The sequence below is a fragment of the Podarcis liolepis genome, assembly GCF_965112155.1.
Source record: "Podarcis liolepis genome assembly, chromosome: 8".
Lineage (NCBI taxonomy): Eukaryota > Metazoa > Chordata > Lepidosauria > Squamata > Lacertidae > Podarcis > Podarcis liolepis.
The window spans coordinates 65483714-65498981 of NC_139560.1; the positions used below are offsets into that span (position 1 = coordinate 65483714).

The 15268-nt window shown below is 49.4% G+C and overlaps 1 protein-coding gene and 1 long non-coding RNA gene across 2 annotated transcripts in view; one reads left to right on the forward strand and one right to left on the reverse strand.

Annotated features, from left to right (window-relative positions):
• The window catches only part of LOC310714528, a 332545-nt gene that overhangs the window by 249720 nt on the left and 67557 nt on the right, over positions 1-15268 (reverse strand). The window lies entirely within an intron of this gene.
• On the forward strand, positions 111-5657 carry LOC310714238 (tubulin beta-2 chain). Its single transcript, XM_083519495.1, has 4 exons — positions 111-283; positions 2270-2378; positions 2810-2920; positions 4370-5657. Exons 1-4 carry the CDS (start codon positions 227-229, stop codon positions 5428-5430), a joined length of 1338 nt encoding a protein of 445 aa, XP_083375621.1. The 5' UTR covers positions 111-226; the 3' UTR covers positions 5431-5657.

Sequence of the window (15268 nt, forward strand, 5' to 3'; positions counted from 1 at the left end):
AGCATTACATCACCCGAGCCGAGGAGGCAGCTGTGAATGGGAGTAGGTGGGGCTTGGGCTGCAGAAAGGCGGGGATCGGCGCTCCCCGTATAAAAAGCAGCTCCCGGCCGAGGCGCTCCCTGTTGCTTGTTGCCGGTGCTGAAGAGAGCCGAGGTCAGGCAGGTGGGCGCGCCGGAGGCAGAAGCGGCCAGCGAGTGGGGGGTCAGCCCGGAGTCAAGCCGTCGCCATGCGTGAGATCGTGCACATCCAGGCCGGCCAGTGTGGCAACCAAATAGGGGCGAAGGTATGGTCTGGACCAGGGGAGGACAGGGGGCGCGTCTCTATTGTTACGCGCGCCGCAGGGAGTCGCCAATTCCAGGCGTTCCACGCGTCTCTAACTCGGGTGGGGTTCAGTGACCTCGGCCTCCTGCGCATCAAAGGAGCCTATTCAGCAACTCAGCATTCTCTCTCTTTTTTATGTCTTCGTCTCACAATTTTGAGAGATGTATTCTTCACCACCTCGACCCCCGCTCGGGTCTGCTTCCTCGACGGCGCGTTCATCCTGCGCTGCAGCCGGTTCCTTTATTACACGCCCCTTGCAGAGGGGAGGGAGGAGAATAGAAAATGCTGGTCGCGATTGATAGCCACATTTGTTGCCTTTGATGTGTGAGCTGCTAGCAGGAACCGGCGCTCTAATAAGGGGTCTAGAAAAAGACGTTTCCTCATCCCGTCTTGTAGGCACTTCGTGCTTTGAGTCAGCGCTCATGTCACCAAATCACAATCACACACACAGTTCGAAATCGGGGTGTTGGGTTTTTTTGTGGGGGGGGGATGGGACTGGATCTGGTGCTTCAACAATAATTTTATTTATACCCCGCCCATATGGCTGGGCTTCACCAGCCACTTGTTATATTTTTGACAAGTAAGGGTAGCTGGTAACTCAGTTCCCAGCCACACCCTCAGTGCTGGTACAGAGACAATATAGCCTTCAGTAAGTCGAGGGGGTCTATAGTCATCTCTAGGCTCACTGGTATCCTCACTCCTAATACGGCATTGGGCTAAATTCTGCAGTAAAGGGGATTTTAACGTTCAATGAAAGGTACTCCGTCTCCATGTTGCTTCCCTTGTGTAGGTGGACTGTCACAGGTGCTTTCTCTGAATTCAGTTTGGGTAGATCATATGAGGCTATTATTTTGAGCTTGTCTTGTTTGGGGATCTGGTTGCCCCCACTGGGCTTTCTGCTTCCCTTTTGTGGAAGGGAACGAAGAAATACTGAATTCGCTTTGAAAATATTTAGAGTTGGCGCTACCACCTTGGCAGGCTATGCAGTAATAGTGTGGTCCACGCAGCATGTATCTCGAGGCTCTCAAGTGAATGGAAAGTGTTCTTTGATCTTCTGCAACATTGCAGGGAATTATTTCGGTGAGCATAAAGCACATACACACCCCACCTTGCTTTCTCAGAAAAGATTGTCACAGATCTGGGGACACATGCCCACTGGTCCTTTCATAAGGGAGTTTCCCTAGCAGCTTCTAAGGTTACCTTATCAAGGATATGAAGCAAAGAGTGGCTTTCTGCTGCCATTTTGGCTATGATCATGGGCAGAGAGGCTGGTGCTGGTTTGGTTTTGTGTTTGAGAGAACAGCACCAGGAGACAATAGCCTTTCTAGCGCCGCTAAGGTGGGGCGCAAGTGGGTGTGTACATGGGCTGGGTGGCACCTTTTCCTCCCCACTCCTCCACACAACAAAAGATTATCATTCAATTTTTAAATACAGTTAAAATTGAACAACACCAAAAGCATTCAAGACAGAGGCTTGAATTACAAAAGACAGAGCAGAGAAAATACCTACAAACATAAGGAGTGATTTATTTATTTTTAAGGAAAGCAGCACTGAAAAATCTTCTGCAGACATCCTTTTCTCACTGCCCACCATGCAACATATTTCAGAATTATAAACGGAGATTTTAAAGAGCTGTCAATGGCATCCCGGTGCAGTGTGGCTTCCTTTGTGGGTTGCGTGTGGAGTATTGCAGCGGTGCTGTTTCTTTGTGCTTCGAGCAGCTGTCAAGGCAGCCACCTGGGCTGCAAGAGCCGTTAAGCGTTTGCCTTGATCTGCCTCATTTCCCACGGCAGAAGCTCTTTTCCGCTGGGAATCTGGCAGCCCTGACAACGGGATTTTGGCAAGGCGTGCCAGCAAGCGGCATGTGGTTTTTTTGGGGGGAGGGGGGGTCAGCCTTCTAGGCATTTCAAAGGCAGTTGCTAATAGCTCTCCAAAATTCCCATTGCAGTTCTGGGAAGTCATCAGCGACGAGCACGGCATTGACCCCACCGGCAGCTACCACGGAGACAGCGACCTACAGCTAGAGAGGATCAACGTCTACTACAATGAAGCGACTGGTAACCTTGGGGAGGGAGCTGGGTGTGGGTGTGAGAGAGAGGGAGGCCGGGGAGGAAAGCTGCTGATAGATTCTTCAAAAAATGTCACGGGCATTGGGAGAGCAGCGTGACAAAACCCTGGCAAGCCGGGGCCTTTAAGCAGCTATTGAAATCCTTGGCAACGCTTTAATGCCTACTTAAAATTCAAGCCTGGTTTCATTAGGCTGTTCCCTTTAAATCTGCACCTCCCCCACTCCTTTTATCTGTTTAGAGAGTTGCTGTGTCTCTCCGGTGAATAGTAATGAGGTTGCCAAGAGCATAGGAGCTGCCTTGTGTTGGGTTTTGTGCGGATTCCCCTCCCCTCCCCTCCCCTCCCCAGCCCACGAAATCTGCTGACAGCAGGTCTGTAAAGCTGAGTGTCTTTTGTCCTCTCCCCCCCACCACCACTGCAGGTAACAAGTACGTGCCCCGTGCCATCCTTGTGGACTTGGAGCCTGGCACAATGGACTCAGTCAGGTCTGGACCTTTTGGGCAGATCTTTAGACCTGACAACTTTGTCTTTGGTAAGTGTTTCAGCATGGCTGTTCTAAAGCGGGTGGCCCAAGCGAAAATGAACTCAGAAGCTCAGGTCCTCTCTGCCTAGATCAAGGGTTTACTGGCTAGAAATCTACCAATCTGTTCCAGTTCACCTTCAGTACCTTCTCCTCTCCTCTCCTAGGTGAAGCGTGAGTGCTACAGTCAGCTTGGCTTGAAGCCAATTGGCATTCACTGCCATCAGCATGTGCGGTCCTCTTTAAAGTTGTCAGGCATCAATCTCTGCGTAGGGTTCTGCCATTATGAGCTTTCACAATAGGAGTAGGATGGGCAAGTATGCATTTCCTGTTTCCCATGTATTGGCAGAAAAATGGGTCAAGGGATCATTCCTGCATCGCTCCCACAGTGAAATGGGTGAGATATTCTGGGATCTGGGGCATATTGCCGCAAGAGAAAGGGCAGCCTTCTCTTCCTGCTTAACAGCTCAACCAGAACACAGTGTGGATAGCTCAGTCGATAGAGCATGAGACGCTTAATCGCAGGGTTGTGAGTTCAAGGCACACATTGGGTGAAAGATTCCTGCATTGCAGGGAGTTGGACTAGATGACCCTTGGTGTCCCTTCCAACTCTACAGTTCTATGATTCTATGTGTGGCCAATGTCGGATGCCAGAGACTGGTCTGACTCAGACAAGGAAGGCAGGCAGTCACAGAGCAGCCTTTAATGAGGAGGAAGGGGGTAATTGCCCCCCCTTTCTTCAGTGTTCTCAGTAACAGAGAGAATAGTAGATTAAGAAACCTCGCAGTCAGAGGAGGAGATAGACAGCCCTGATAAAGTTGCTAGGCAACCAGGAGGGAGGGAGAGTTTGGAAGGCTCTTACTTTGAGAGCAGCGGGGATGTTCCTCCCTCCCCTCGGACTAGGAGGCAGGAAAGGGTTAAGGAGCAATGAAAGCACAGGGGCAGAAGGACAGGGAATTGGCGCACTTCTTGCTGCGAAAGGGGAGGAGCTTCAGAGTGAACAACTGATACCTAGAGAGACATTGGCTCAGTGCCGCACTCTTTGTGTTATTGTAAATAAACAGACTACAAACCTGTCAGAGGCTCATTAATTCTTTTTGGAAACTCCTGTCCATGTCTGCAGACCTGACACTATGATAGATTGACCATGGATCCCTGTTGCATGCAAATTTCTTGGCCAAGCGGTTTAGCGTTTGCATGCAAATAAATATCTGGAGAAGATATATGAAGGAAATACCAATGTTCTAGCACTTGATGGATTGCTTATCCAAGAACACAACAGAACCATTTCTAAGGGCTGTTACAGACTGTGCCCCCCTGAAGAGGTCATAACCAAAATCTAAAAAGAAATGCACATTTTGGCTCCAGCTGGTTTGCTTTAGCAGTTCCACCCTTTATGCATTGAAAGTGTTGGCAGCTGTAGCTTCTGCCCGTTCATCACCTTCCTGCTTCCTCCTCTAGGACAGAGTGGTGCTGGGAACAATTGGGCCAAGGGCCACTACACAGAAGGAGCTGAGCTGGTGGACTCTGTGCTGGATGTGGTAAGGAAGGAGTCAGAGAGCTGCGACTGCTTGCAGGGCTTTCAGTTGACCCATTCCCTGGGTGGTGGCACAGGCTCTGGGATGGGGACACTCCTCATCAGCAAGATCCGGGAGGAATATCCCGACCGGATCATGAACACGTTCAGTGTGATGCCGTCCCCTAAGGTGTCGGACACAGTGGTGGAGCCCTACAATGCCACGCTGTCCGTCCACCAGCTGGTGGAGAACACAGATGAAACCTATTGTATTGACAATGAGGCCTTGTACGATATCTGCTTCCGCACACTCAAACTCACGACTCCGACGTACGGGGACCTCAACCACTTGGTGTCGGCCACCATGAGCGGCGTCACCACCTGCCTGCGGTTCCCTGGCCAACTGAATGCCGACCTCCGCAAGCTGGCGGTCAACATGGTGCCATTCCCTCGCCTGCACTTCTTCATGCCCGGCTTTGCTCCCCTCACGAGCCGCGGAAGCCAGCAGTACCGGGCCCTGACGGTGCCAGAGCTGACCCAGCAGATGTTCGATTCTAAGAACATGATGGCGGCCTGTGACCCACGCCACGGGCGCTACCTGACAGTGGCGGCCATTTTCCGGGGCAGAATGTCCATGAAGGAAGTGGACGAGCAAATGCTCAACGTCCAGAACAAGAACAGCAGCTACTTTGTCGAGTGGATCCCCAACAACGTGAAGACGGCCGTGTGCGACATCCCTCCGCGAGGCCTCAAGATGTCCGCCACCTTCATTGGCAACAGCACGGCCATCCAGGAGCTCTTCAAGAGGATCTCTGAGCAGTTCACGGCCATGTTCCGCCGAAAGGCCTTCCTGCACTGGTACACCGGAGAGGGCATGGATGAGATGGAGTTCACGGAGGCCGAGAGCAACATGAACGACCTGGTCTCTGAATACCAGCAATATCAAGACGCCACAGCGGATGAGCAAGGAGAGTTTGAGGAGGAAGGCGAGGAGGACGAGGCTTAGGATGGCGCTGGTTTAGTGCAGTGGGGCAAGTTTAGTGCAATGGGGCAAGTGTTTTGGGGCACAGTCTGTTCAGCTCTGCTGATGCATGCTTTTTCAGTTCAACTTGGTGCTTTCTCTGCTGGCTTTGTCAGCAGATTTACTCGTTGTGTAACAGTAGTTGCAAAAGAGTTATGAAAAAGTCTTCTGTCTAAATGTCTGATACAAACATAAAAGGCATTTGTGTTTCACGCTGTTGTCTGGTTTTTTTTTATTGTGTTGTAAAACTGCAGAGCAGAAATGAAGCCAAGTCAGGGAACAGTGGGGAATTATTATGCTACTTCTGCGACAGAAGTGTTGCAGCAGTCATGCAAGTAAAAAAAAGTGAATGAACTGGACCAATTATCAGAATGCTACATACTCTTCCAATTAACATTTGGCACTGGAAAAGTATTTGACCAAGGAACAAACAGGCATGTTCTTTGTAATATATTTAGATGCTTATGCTCTCCTTGGGGTGCTAACACTATCTTAAAAGATAATGTTGATCCTTAGGCGTCATCCTTAGGCTTCTTGGTGCATTTCCTAATTGAGCAATGAGGGACCTGTGGTCTTCCAGATGTTGTTGGACTCCAACTCCCATCAGCCCCTGTGAGCATGGCGAGTGGGAATTTTAGTCCAACATCACTTGGAAGCTCACAGAATCCACATCCCTATTTAAGGAAGCTGGAGTATACTTTGAAGACAATGGCAAGAAACATGTTTTCAACAGTATCATCATAAGTCTAAAGCCTAAATTGTCCTGACATTAAGGAGTACTGTTGTCCATTGAAAAGTAAGTTGCTACCCCTAATTGATACAACAAGAATTACAGCACAAATTTCATTTTTCCTGCAGATGGTCCCTCAATAGAGGTGGTGTCTAAGTAACTGGTATACCACAACTCAATTTAGGAACTGCACTCATGTTCATTACAGCGTGAGGAATTGTTTTCTTTTGCAATTAATTTAGTCAAGTTTTTTGTTTTTGTTTTTTAAAAACCTAATCACACTCATCTTCAAAGAGGAGTCAAGACCTCAGCCTAAAACCAATTGTTTGAAGGTGTGGTAAATGATTATCATAATTACAGAAAAACAAGATTGGGCCTGTGCCTCTGAAGCTTCATGAGAACGCAGAAGATTGCGGCCAGTGATGGTAAGTCTTGAGGTTCTCCTTCAGATCACTACAGGCACCTGGAACCTTGGAGGAGTGGCTGCTGAGAATATAATTTGCTGAGACAATGTGTGGAACCTGCCTGTTTAACCGAGGAAGAGTCAAGATCTGTCCTTTCGCTCTCCACAGACAAGAGTTTTCCTTCATGCTGTGCTGCTGCTACTGCTGCTGAAGGGTAAAAGAGAAATAAAAACATGGTTTCCTTTACCACCTTCACAGGACTGGGACAGGAACCTATTTTTCTGCATTCACTAAGGAATAATGCAGGGGAGGGGGAAGTGTTTTCCAAACTTGGGTCTCCAGTTGCTCTTGGACTACAACTCCCATCATCCCTAGCTAGCAGAATCAGGGGTCAGGAATGATGATGATAATTGTAGACCAAAAACAACTGGCGACCCATGTTTGGGAAACCCTGTACTAAATGAACAAATGCCTTATCCAGGGTGGAATTTGAAAAACGTGGTAGTAAAGGACTGAAACAAAGCTTTCTAAATGAGGGTTAATAAACTAGCCCTTTTTGCCTATGCTAAAGGAGCTAAACACACTCAAGAGCCCCTGAAATATATATATTTCAATGCTAATACCCCTAACCATAACAAAAACATCTTACTTCACCTTGCTCATGTTGTTTGGAGGTGGCTGACCAAAATCTGCTGGCTTGTCATTTGTTCCTAAAATCTATTCAGTTTTTTCTCCCAGAACTTGAATTCTCATCCCAATAGCTCCCTTGTGAGGACAATGTCTGGGATTCTTTAGCTGTGTTTCCTGCATCGCAGGGGGTTGGACTAGATGACCCTTTGCCTCCCTTCCAAATCCTCCAGTTCTACGGCTCTTTGGCTTTGTCAAGCCCAGCATCTGATGCATTGGTGACATGCACACGTTAACTGAACATCTAAAGGAAACCAACTTTGTAAAATGCAGGGCAGGAGAGAGAGGAGTGACACCACTTTTAATGGGGTATTTTCATCTGGAGCATCAGTAAAGGAGTTACCGTATTTTTCGCCCTATAGGACGCACTTTTCCCCCTCCAAAATGAAGGGGAAATCTGGGTGCGTCCTATGGGGCAAATGCAGGCTTTTGCTGAAGCTTGGAGAGTGAGAGGGGTCGGTGCGCACCGACCCCTCTCGCTCTCCAGGCTTCAGGAACACATCCGCAGCCTAGGCAGCCCTACGGGAGGTCTGGCAGGGATGTCTAGGCTGCGGATAGCAGCCTGCTGCCCAGTGCGAGGGGCGCCCTGAAGCAGAGCGCCCCCCGCGCCAGGCAGACATCCGCAGCGTGGGGAGCCTTGCAGGAGTTCCCCGCAGGGCTCCCCACACTGCGGATAGCAGCCTGCCGCCCCGCAGGGGGGGCGCCCTGATGCAGAGCGCCCCTCGTGCCGGGCAGACATCGGCCAGCCCCACAAGCTCGGGGGACAGCAGGGAGGCGCAGCGCCACCATCCCGCTGTTCCTCAACCTGGTTCTGTTTCCCTGACCTGCTTTTGGGGGGAAAATAAAGGGATCCCCCCCTTTATTTTCCCCCCAAAAAACTAGGTGCGTCCTATGGGACGAAAAATACGGTAGGTTCCCCTTGCCCCAATTCCCTTAAGCATTTCCAATCTAAAGTGATAGCATGTATGGCAGGTAAAAGTTAAAGGTAAAGGACCCCTGGACAGTTAAGTCCGGTCAAAGGTGACTATGGGGTTGTGGCACTCTTCTCGCTTTCAGGCTGAGGGAGCTGGTGTTTGTCCACAGACAGCTTTCCGGGTCATGTGGCCAGCAGGACTGAACTGCTTCTGGCGCAACAGAATACCGTGAACGAAGTCAGAGTGCACGGAAACACCATTTACCTTCCTGCCACAGTGGTACCTATTTATCTACTAGAACTGATATGCTTTTGGACTGCTAGGCTGGCAGGAGCTGGGGCAGAGCAACAGGAGCTCACCCCGTTGTGGGGATTTGAACTGGCAATCTTCTGATCAGCAAGCCCAAGAGGCTCAGTGGTTCAGACCACTGCACCACCTGTGTTTAAGCAGCATGTGTGGCATCCTATGATCAACAGACCTCACACCTGCAATCCACAGAACTGGGTGTACCAGTGTTCATGCTGATCCTCTCAACAGCCTACAAGGGATCACTCTGGGTTAGGGGTCAGCAATTTTTTTCAGCAGGGGGCTGGTCCACTGTCCTTCAGACCTTGTGGGGGGGCAGACCATATTTTAAAGGGGGAAAAATGAATGAATTCCTATGCCCCACACATAACCCAGAGATGCATTTTAAATAAAAGCAGACATTCTACTCATGTAAAAACATGCTGATTCCTGGACCATTCGCGGACTGGATTTAGAGGCTATACGGGCTGGATCCGGCCCCCGGGCCTTAATTTGCCTACCCATGCTCTGGGTGATACACAGCCAAGAACCACAGCACCATCTCCTCAAGTCATTATGTTTTCCTTTGAAATACCACATTTCATTGCCCCTGGGAAAACATTTTGAAAATAAACATTTTGCCCTCTTTCAACCAACAGGAGGGAGGAGCTAAATATATTTAGGCTGGAGCTAAATATAAAATACCTAAGTAGTAAGGGGAAAAAACCAACATATGTCACGTTTATCCTGATTTTGTACTCCATTCTTAAGAATTAAGTGATACTTAGAGACATTTAATTCAATGGGCTTAAGGGTGCATATTTTTGTTATACAAACTGCTAATCCTTATGAGAAATCATCTCACCGTGTTTTGTATCTGGGTGCATGAGCAGTTGCTGGCCTTTTTCTGTGGGTGAGCTTACGCCAAATAAACATTACTAATATCAGATAACAGGTCTAGCATATCTGGTGACAGAACAATGATGGGGCCTGGGTAGACTTGACATCTGAGAAACATGTACTTCACATCTACCCATCTGCTGGTTTTCAGTGGATAGACCTGCTGTCCATCTGCTGGTGGATCCGAGATCCAAATGTCTCTTCACTCCCTGATGAAACTCTCAGCTTTCCCCCTGGCTGCCGTCACCTTCTCCAGCCCTTAATTAATTGCACGGCTGCTACAACTTTTTTTTATTGTACAATTACAATTTTTTTTATTGTACTTATATACCACCCTATACCTGGGGATCTCAGGGCAGTTCACAGAATAAAATCAAGATATAGAACCACAAAATGCATAATAAAACAACAACAACAAACCAGTAGCTCTCCGCCACAAAAAACCCCACACATTTTAAAAGGGCATAGGATGTCAATCAGATCAACCAAAGGCCTGGTTAAAAAGGAATGTTTTGGCTGGTGCCTAAAGGTGTATAATGAAGGCGCCAGGTGAACTTCCTTGGGGAGAGCATTCCACAGATGGAGCCACTGCAGAGAAGGCCCTGTTCTCCTGTTGCCACCCTCCAGACCTCTTGAGGATGGGGCAGACATCAGAAGATGATCTCAGGGTCCAGGTAGGTTCGTATGGAAAGAGGTGGTCCTTAAGGTATTGCAATCCTGAGCCCTTTAAGGCTTTATAGCCTGCATGCTGCCTTTCCCAAAGAAAGGCCCCATTCCCCCCGCCACCACCAAACACTAAGTTAAAAACATTAGACTACACATCAGGGCTGTCATATGCAACCTACTTGTTTCGGCAACATGAGGAGAACAAAACAGGGATGCTTTGCAGGATGAATATAACCCACACACTTCCAGCCACTTTCCTGACTTTGGAAATATTGACATAATAGAAACAGACTTGGTCTGCTTTGGTGTAAACAGAATAATATAAAAGAATGTTGACGGAGTAAAAAAACGAGCCCAAAGACCTGGCTTAGAAATTTAGTACATTCCCGTCTTTGCTGCTGCATTTTGTTTTTTGAGTTGACTCACTGCTCCCCAAGCACAGCTGCACTAAAATCCTGTATACCTGCACTGTTTTCTATGGGTCAGCAGGGGTAACTTCTCCCCCCAAAACACACCTGCAGCAAAGGATTAATAGCAAACCAAAGCTGTAGATATGGTAATAGGTGTTTCACTCTGGCCTTGTCTAATTGGCTGGATCATCTTTCCTAAGCGTTAGTCATTGGTCTGATTTCATTCACTGACTTAAAACACCGAAAGGTGGAAGCAAGTTAGTTTCTCACAAAGCATGCTAAAAACCTGCTCCTTTTCTCAACCAAGGCTGGTGAACTGGGGGTTATGATTTTGGTGGAGGAAGATGCCCTTGCCGCCGCATGGATGCCCATGGATCTCCGGAACATTAACCTTGCATGCATTGCGCAATGAGGCACCAAATGTGGAATGGAGCTGCAGAGCCACATCTCTGTGTGTGTCCCTGATGTTCAGACATTAAGTGCGGGTGTCTTCAAAGGAAAGCTGATGTGCGTAGCCTTTCCTTGGTAGATGCAATGAGGTGCTTGTCCCTTGGTACACACAGGGAATAAAGTTGCACACAACACCAAGGAGAGCTGCAAAAATATAAGCTGGCTTTCAAGGTATGGTCTCTTGGGCAGAAGGGACTTCTGGGTGATCCCTCAAAGGAACCTTTCATCTCCTGGCAATTTCAGCAAAGAAAAGTAACAAATCATTAAAATCGAACAGCTCATTAAAGAGAGTTCTCTCTAAGCACTAAAATACTTTGTTGTTCAACAGGAATCCTAGGCCTTAAAATAAACACACAGAGTATGTTTGCATTTTTTGTCATTTAAGTTTGAAAATGCAGGAAATTAGAAAGCAGATGGGATAAAATTGAGGGTGGGAGAAGATCCAAAGAAAGAAGAATGGCAGTTCAAGATGATGGGAGTATGCAGAATCAGTGGGTCTAACCAGAAGAATAGGAGAATTATGGGGAAATAATTGTAAACAAGTGAAAATGCTAGCAGGATTAAGGTAAATTCAACAGTAAAAATCATGCTGAGGTAATATTTAAAGGGAGGCGATTTAGATGGTTAGAATAGAATATGTGATATGACTTATATGCACAGCCTTTTAAATATGCCTCTCTGAGCTCTTAAACAAGGCATGTTGGCTGACAGAATCTAAACAGCCAAGAAGAATAAAAAAATTCCTTTGGGTAGCACCTTAAAGACCAACTAAGTTAGTTCTTGGTATGAGCTTTCGTGTGCATGCACACTTCTTCAGATACAAGGACTAACTTAGTTGGTCTATAAGGTGCTACCCAAAGGAATTTTTTTATTTTGACTATGGCAGACCAACACGGCTACCTATCTGTAGCCAAGAAGAAGAAGAAGATATGCAGCTAAGTACTGTTGCCTGTCACCCCAATCTCCAAGAGGTGTGAGAGTCCAGGGGTTTCAGATGCTTACCCAGGGTCCAGGTTTCCTACTAGAGATGAGGCACAGCAGAGACTGTGGTGTCTTTTGTGTGATGTATCATCACTGAAGCCGTCAACTATAACATTTCCTGTTGCCTAGAGTGGACACACAGGAGAATGTTGCTCCAGACAGGGAGGACTTCCTGCCATACCTGCTCTAGAGCCTCCCCCCCCCCCCGTGTGTGACCAGGTAGATGGGTGTGACCCTAGCAGACCCTACAAAAAGCCATCTTCCCCTCTTTTTCCATTTTCTCCTTTCGGACTCCTCTTTTGGCTCATCCTTACAGAGGATGGAAGCCACAAGGTAGAAAGTCTGAGGCCTAGCTCAGACTCCTTTTCTCTACAAATCAGCCATGTCCTCGCCACCCTGGTAGGGTTGAAGATTTTTGGCAGCTGGACTTGGCCAAGGCCTACCAGCAGTTACCAGTGGACGAGGCCACTGCTGAGGCACAGACTCAGTGTCACGCACAGGGGCGCATTCCGTGTCAAGTGGCTGCAATTTGGCAGCAGCGTGGCACCATGCATATTCCGAAATCTCATGGACTCTCTCCTCAAAGGAATTCCTGGCGTCACCTCCTTCTTCGATGATGTGTTGATTGCTGGGGCCACACCAGGGGAGTTTAGGGACCGACTCCGCACTGTTTCCAGATGTCCGGCCTCAAGGTGAAGCAGGAAAAGTGTCTGCTGGGAGTGCAACGGGTAGACTTTCTGGAATTTACAGTGGACGCAGATGGAGGCCACCCGACAAGGGACAAGGTGCAAGGTATTTGCAACACCCTGGCACCTAAGTGTAAGGCCGAAATCCAGGCCTTCTTGGGACTATTGAACCACTACCATGCCTTCTTACCTCACAATGCGGCGGTAGCGGAGCCCCTACACAGACTGTTAGACAAACAGGCCCCATGGGTGGGGGGGCAGCGCTAGGAAGCCACTCGTCTCGAACTCAGTCCTGGTGCACTTTGACAAGAGGCTGCCCGGTGGTACTGGTATGTGATGCCTCGCCCTACGGCATCGGCACCATCCTGGGGCACCAACTTCTGGATGGGAGAGAGGTGCCGGTTGCCTACTTTTCCCAGACCCTCTCTGCAGCCAAGAGGAACTACTCGCAAATAGATAAAGAGGGTCTGGCAATCGTGAAGGGAGTAATTTCACAATTTCTTGTACGGGTGCCCCTTCACCGTGGCGACCGACCACAATCCACTGCTCAGCCTGTTTGCCCTTGAGAAGCAGACTCTCAAGTACTATCACTTCATGTCCTCAGGTGGTCGATTTTCCTTGCCAGCTACCAGTATACACTGATCCACTGGCCTGGGAAGGTGATGGGCCATGCAAACACCCTCAGCAGGCTGCCACTACCAGAGACCGGCCCCAACCAGCACCTGCACAAGAGGTCATGAGCCTGGAACAGCTTCCCAACAGCCCCATTCAGCCACCGGAAGTAGCACGCCACTCCTCGAAGGATAGGGTCATCTCCCAGGTCTTGAACTGGGTGTGGCGGCGATGGTCCAGTAGGAACCCCAGGCTGGAATTCGCAGGCTAAACAACCTGCAAACACGAACTGTCGGCCCACAAGGGGTGCATGTTATGGGGAAGCAGGATGGTCATTCCCCAGCCAAAAGGTCCTCACACTCAGGGGTAGTGAGAATGAAGGCCCTTGCAAGGAGTTGTGTGTGGTGGCTGGGGATTGATGGGGAGATAGAGGCCTGGGTTAAATACTGCCAGACCTGCCAGGAGTCCCGCCCAGATCCCCGGAGGGCCCCCGTCCAACCCTGGGAGTCCGCCCAAGCAGTGTGGTCCCGCCTGCATGTGGACTTTGCTGGCCCCTTCCAGGGAAGGACATCCTTCGTAGTGGTGGACTCGTACTCCAAATGGCTGGAGGTTACCCTGGTACCATCCACTCCTATGGCCGTGGCCATCTGAGTACTATGTAGGCTGTTCATGACCCATGGGCTCCCCAACACCCTCGTCTCGGGTAACGGAACAGCGTTCACGTCAGAGGAGTTCCAGACCTTCACAGCAGAAAACGCCATCCACCACACATGATCAGTGACGTTCCACACCGCCACCAATGGTGAAGTAGAGCGCATGGTGCAGACCACCAAGGATGCCCTCCGCCGCATAATGCAAGGGGAATGGGAGTACCGCCTAGCCGCATTTCTCCTAGCCCAGCCCAGCACCCCCAGCACAACGACTGGCCAAAGCCCAGTGGAACTACTCATGGGCCGGCACCTCACAAGAAGACTGGACCGCCTTCATCCCAACAGGGCTCAGGATGAGGCAGTAGTGGGGAAAAGTAGGGACCCCTGGACCTTCTGGCCCCAGGACATAGTGTACGCAAAGAACTTCGGGACTGGGCCCGCCACAGTCACCAGAGTGACCAGCCCCGTGTTGTATGAGGTGCTAACAGAGGGGGGGCAAAGTGGGCACCACCACTACTATGGTGATGATTCTGGGGGAGGGAGACTGGGAAAAGTGGGCTGGACTGAGGAATCCCAAGGGGTCAGCTGGGAGGGGAGGCCTGTAGAGCAGGAGGAGCGGGCACGGGAGGCAGAACTAGTAAGCCCAGAGATGACCCCCAAGGCCGAGCGCCCACAGGAACCAGAGCCACAACTGTGTAGACCAGTGGAGCCCCGTCGCAGCAGCCAGCCCCGGAACAAGAGTCAGAACCAGAAACCCATACCGAGGGACATCCCAGACCACAGCACATATGTAGGTGACCGGCATACCTCTATGACTACGAATGCTAACCACCTGCGCATGATGGAAACTTAGAGGGGGAGGGCTGTTATGTACTAAGCTTGGATCCTAGAACAATAGGCAGAATGCAACAATGTGATTGGCCTGCAGGAGCAGCCCAATCAGGCTCCAGGAGGGAAGCATAATCAACCAATCAGATGGGACCCATTGTGTAAATACTGTATATAAACCCAGAGGTTGTGGGGAGGGAACTCACTCACTGTTTTACCAGCTGCCATAGAAAGCATGCAATCACTACGCGACCCCAGGTATATTTCATAAACAAAAAAAGGGGACTGCAATCCTACTGATAGTTTCTTGGATGCAAGTCTTGACACAGAAGAGGAAGGCTATGGGAGCCTGATTATGTCGTTGCTTCCACAACTGCATCGAAAGGTAGGCAGGTTAAGTCTCAAACTGCCCGGTCAAGGTTACCACCCCCCCCCCTTCCTCCTCACAGATAGGAGGTAATTCTGGGATATCAAAAAAATCGCTTATTAAGGGTCTTGCAGACTGTGTGCCCTGCACTTGTCAGCCAAATGCCCCTCAAGTTATCAGGAAAACAGCTGCTTCTCCTACTCCAGGGATCAGCAGAGTCTGCTGTCGGACACGACTAAACAACAACAACATG

What these genes read in the sequence shown, in the direction of transcription:
- LOC310714238 (XM_083519495.1), top strand. Translation starts at nt 227, where the DNA reads ATGCGTGAGATCGTGCACATCCAGGCCGGCCAGTGTGGCAACCAAATA. An exon ending in CTACTACAATGAAGCGACTG is followed by an intron (nt 2,379 to 2,809) that starts GTAACCTTGGGG and finishes CCACCACTGCAG; the next exon opens with GTAACAAGTACGTGCCCCGT. An exon ending in ACCTGACAACTTTGTCTTTG is followed by an intron (nt 2,921 to 4,369) that starts GTAAGTGTTTCA and finishes TTCCTCCTCTAG; the next exon opens with GACAGAGTGGTGCTGGGAAC.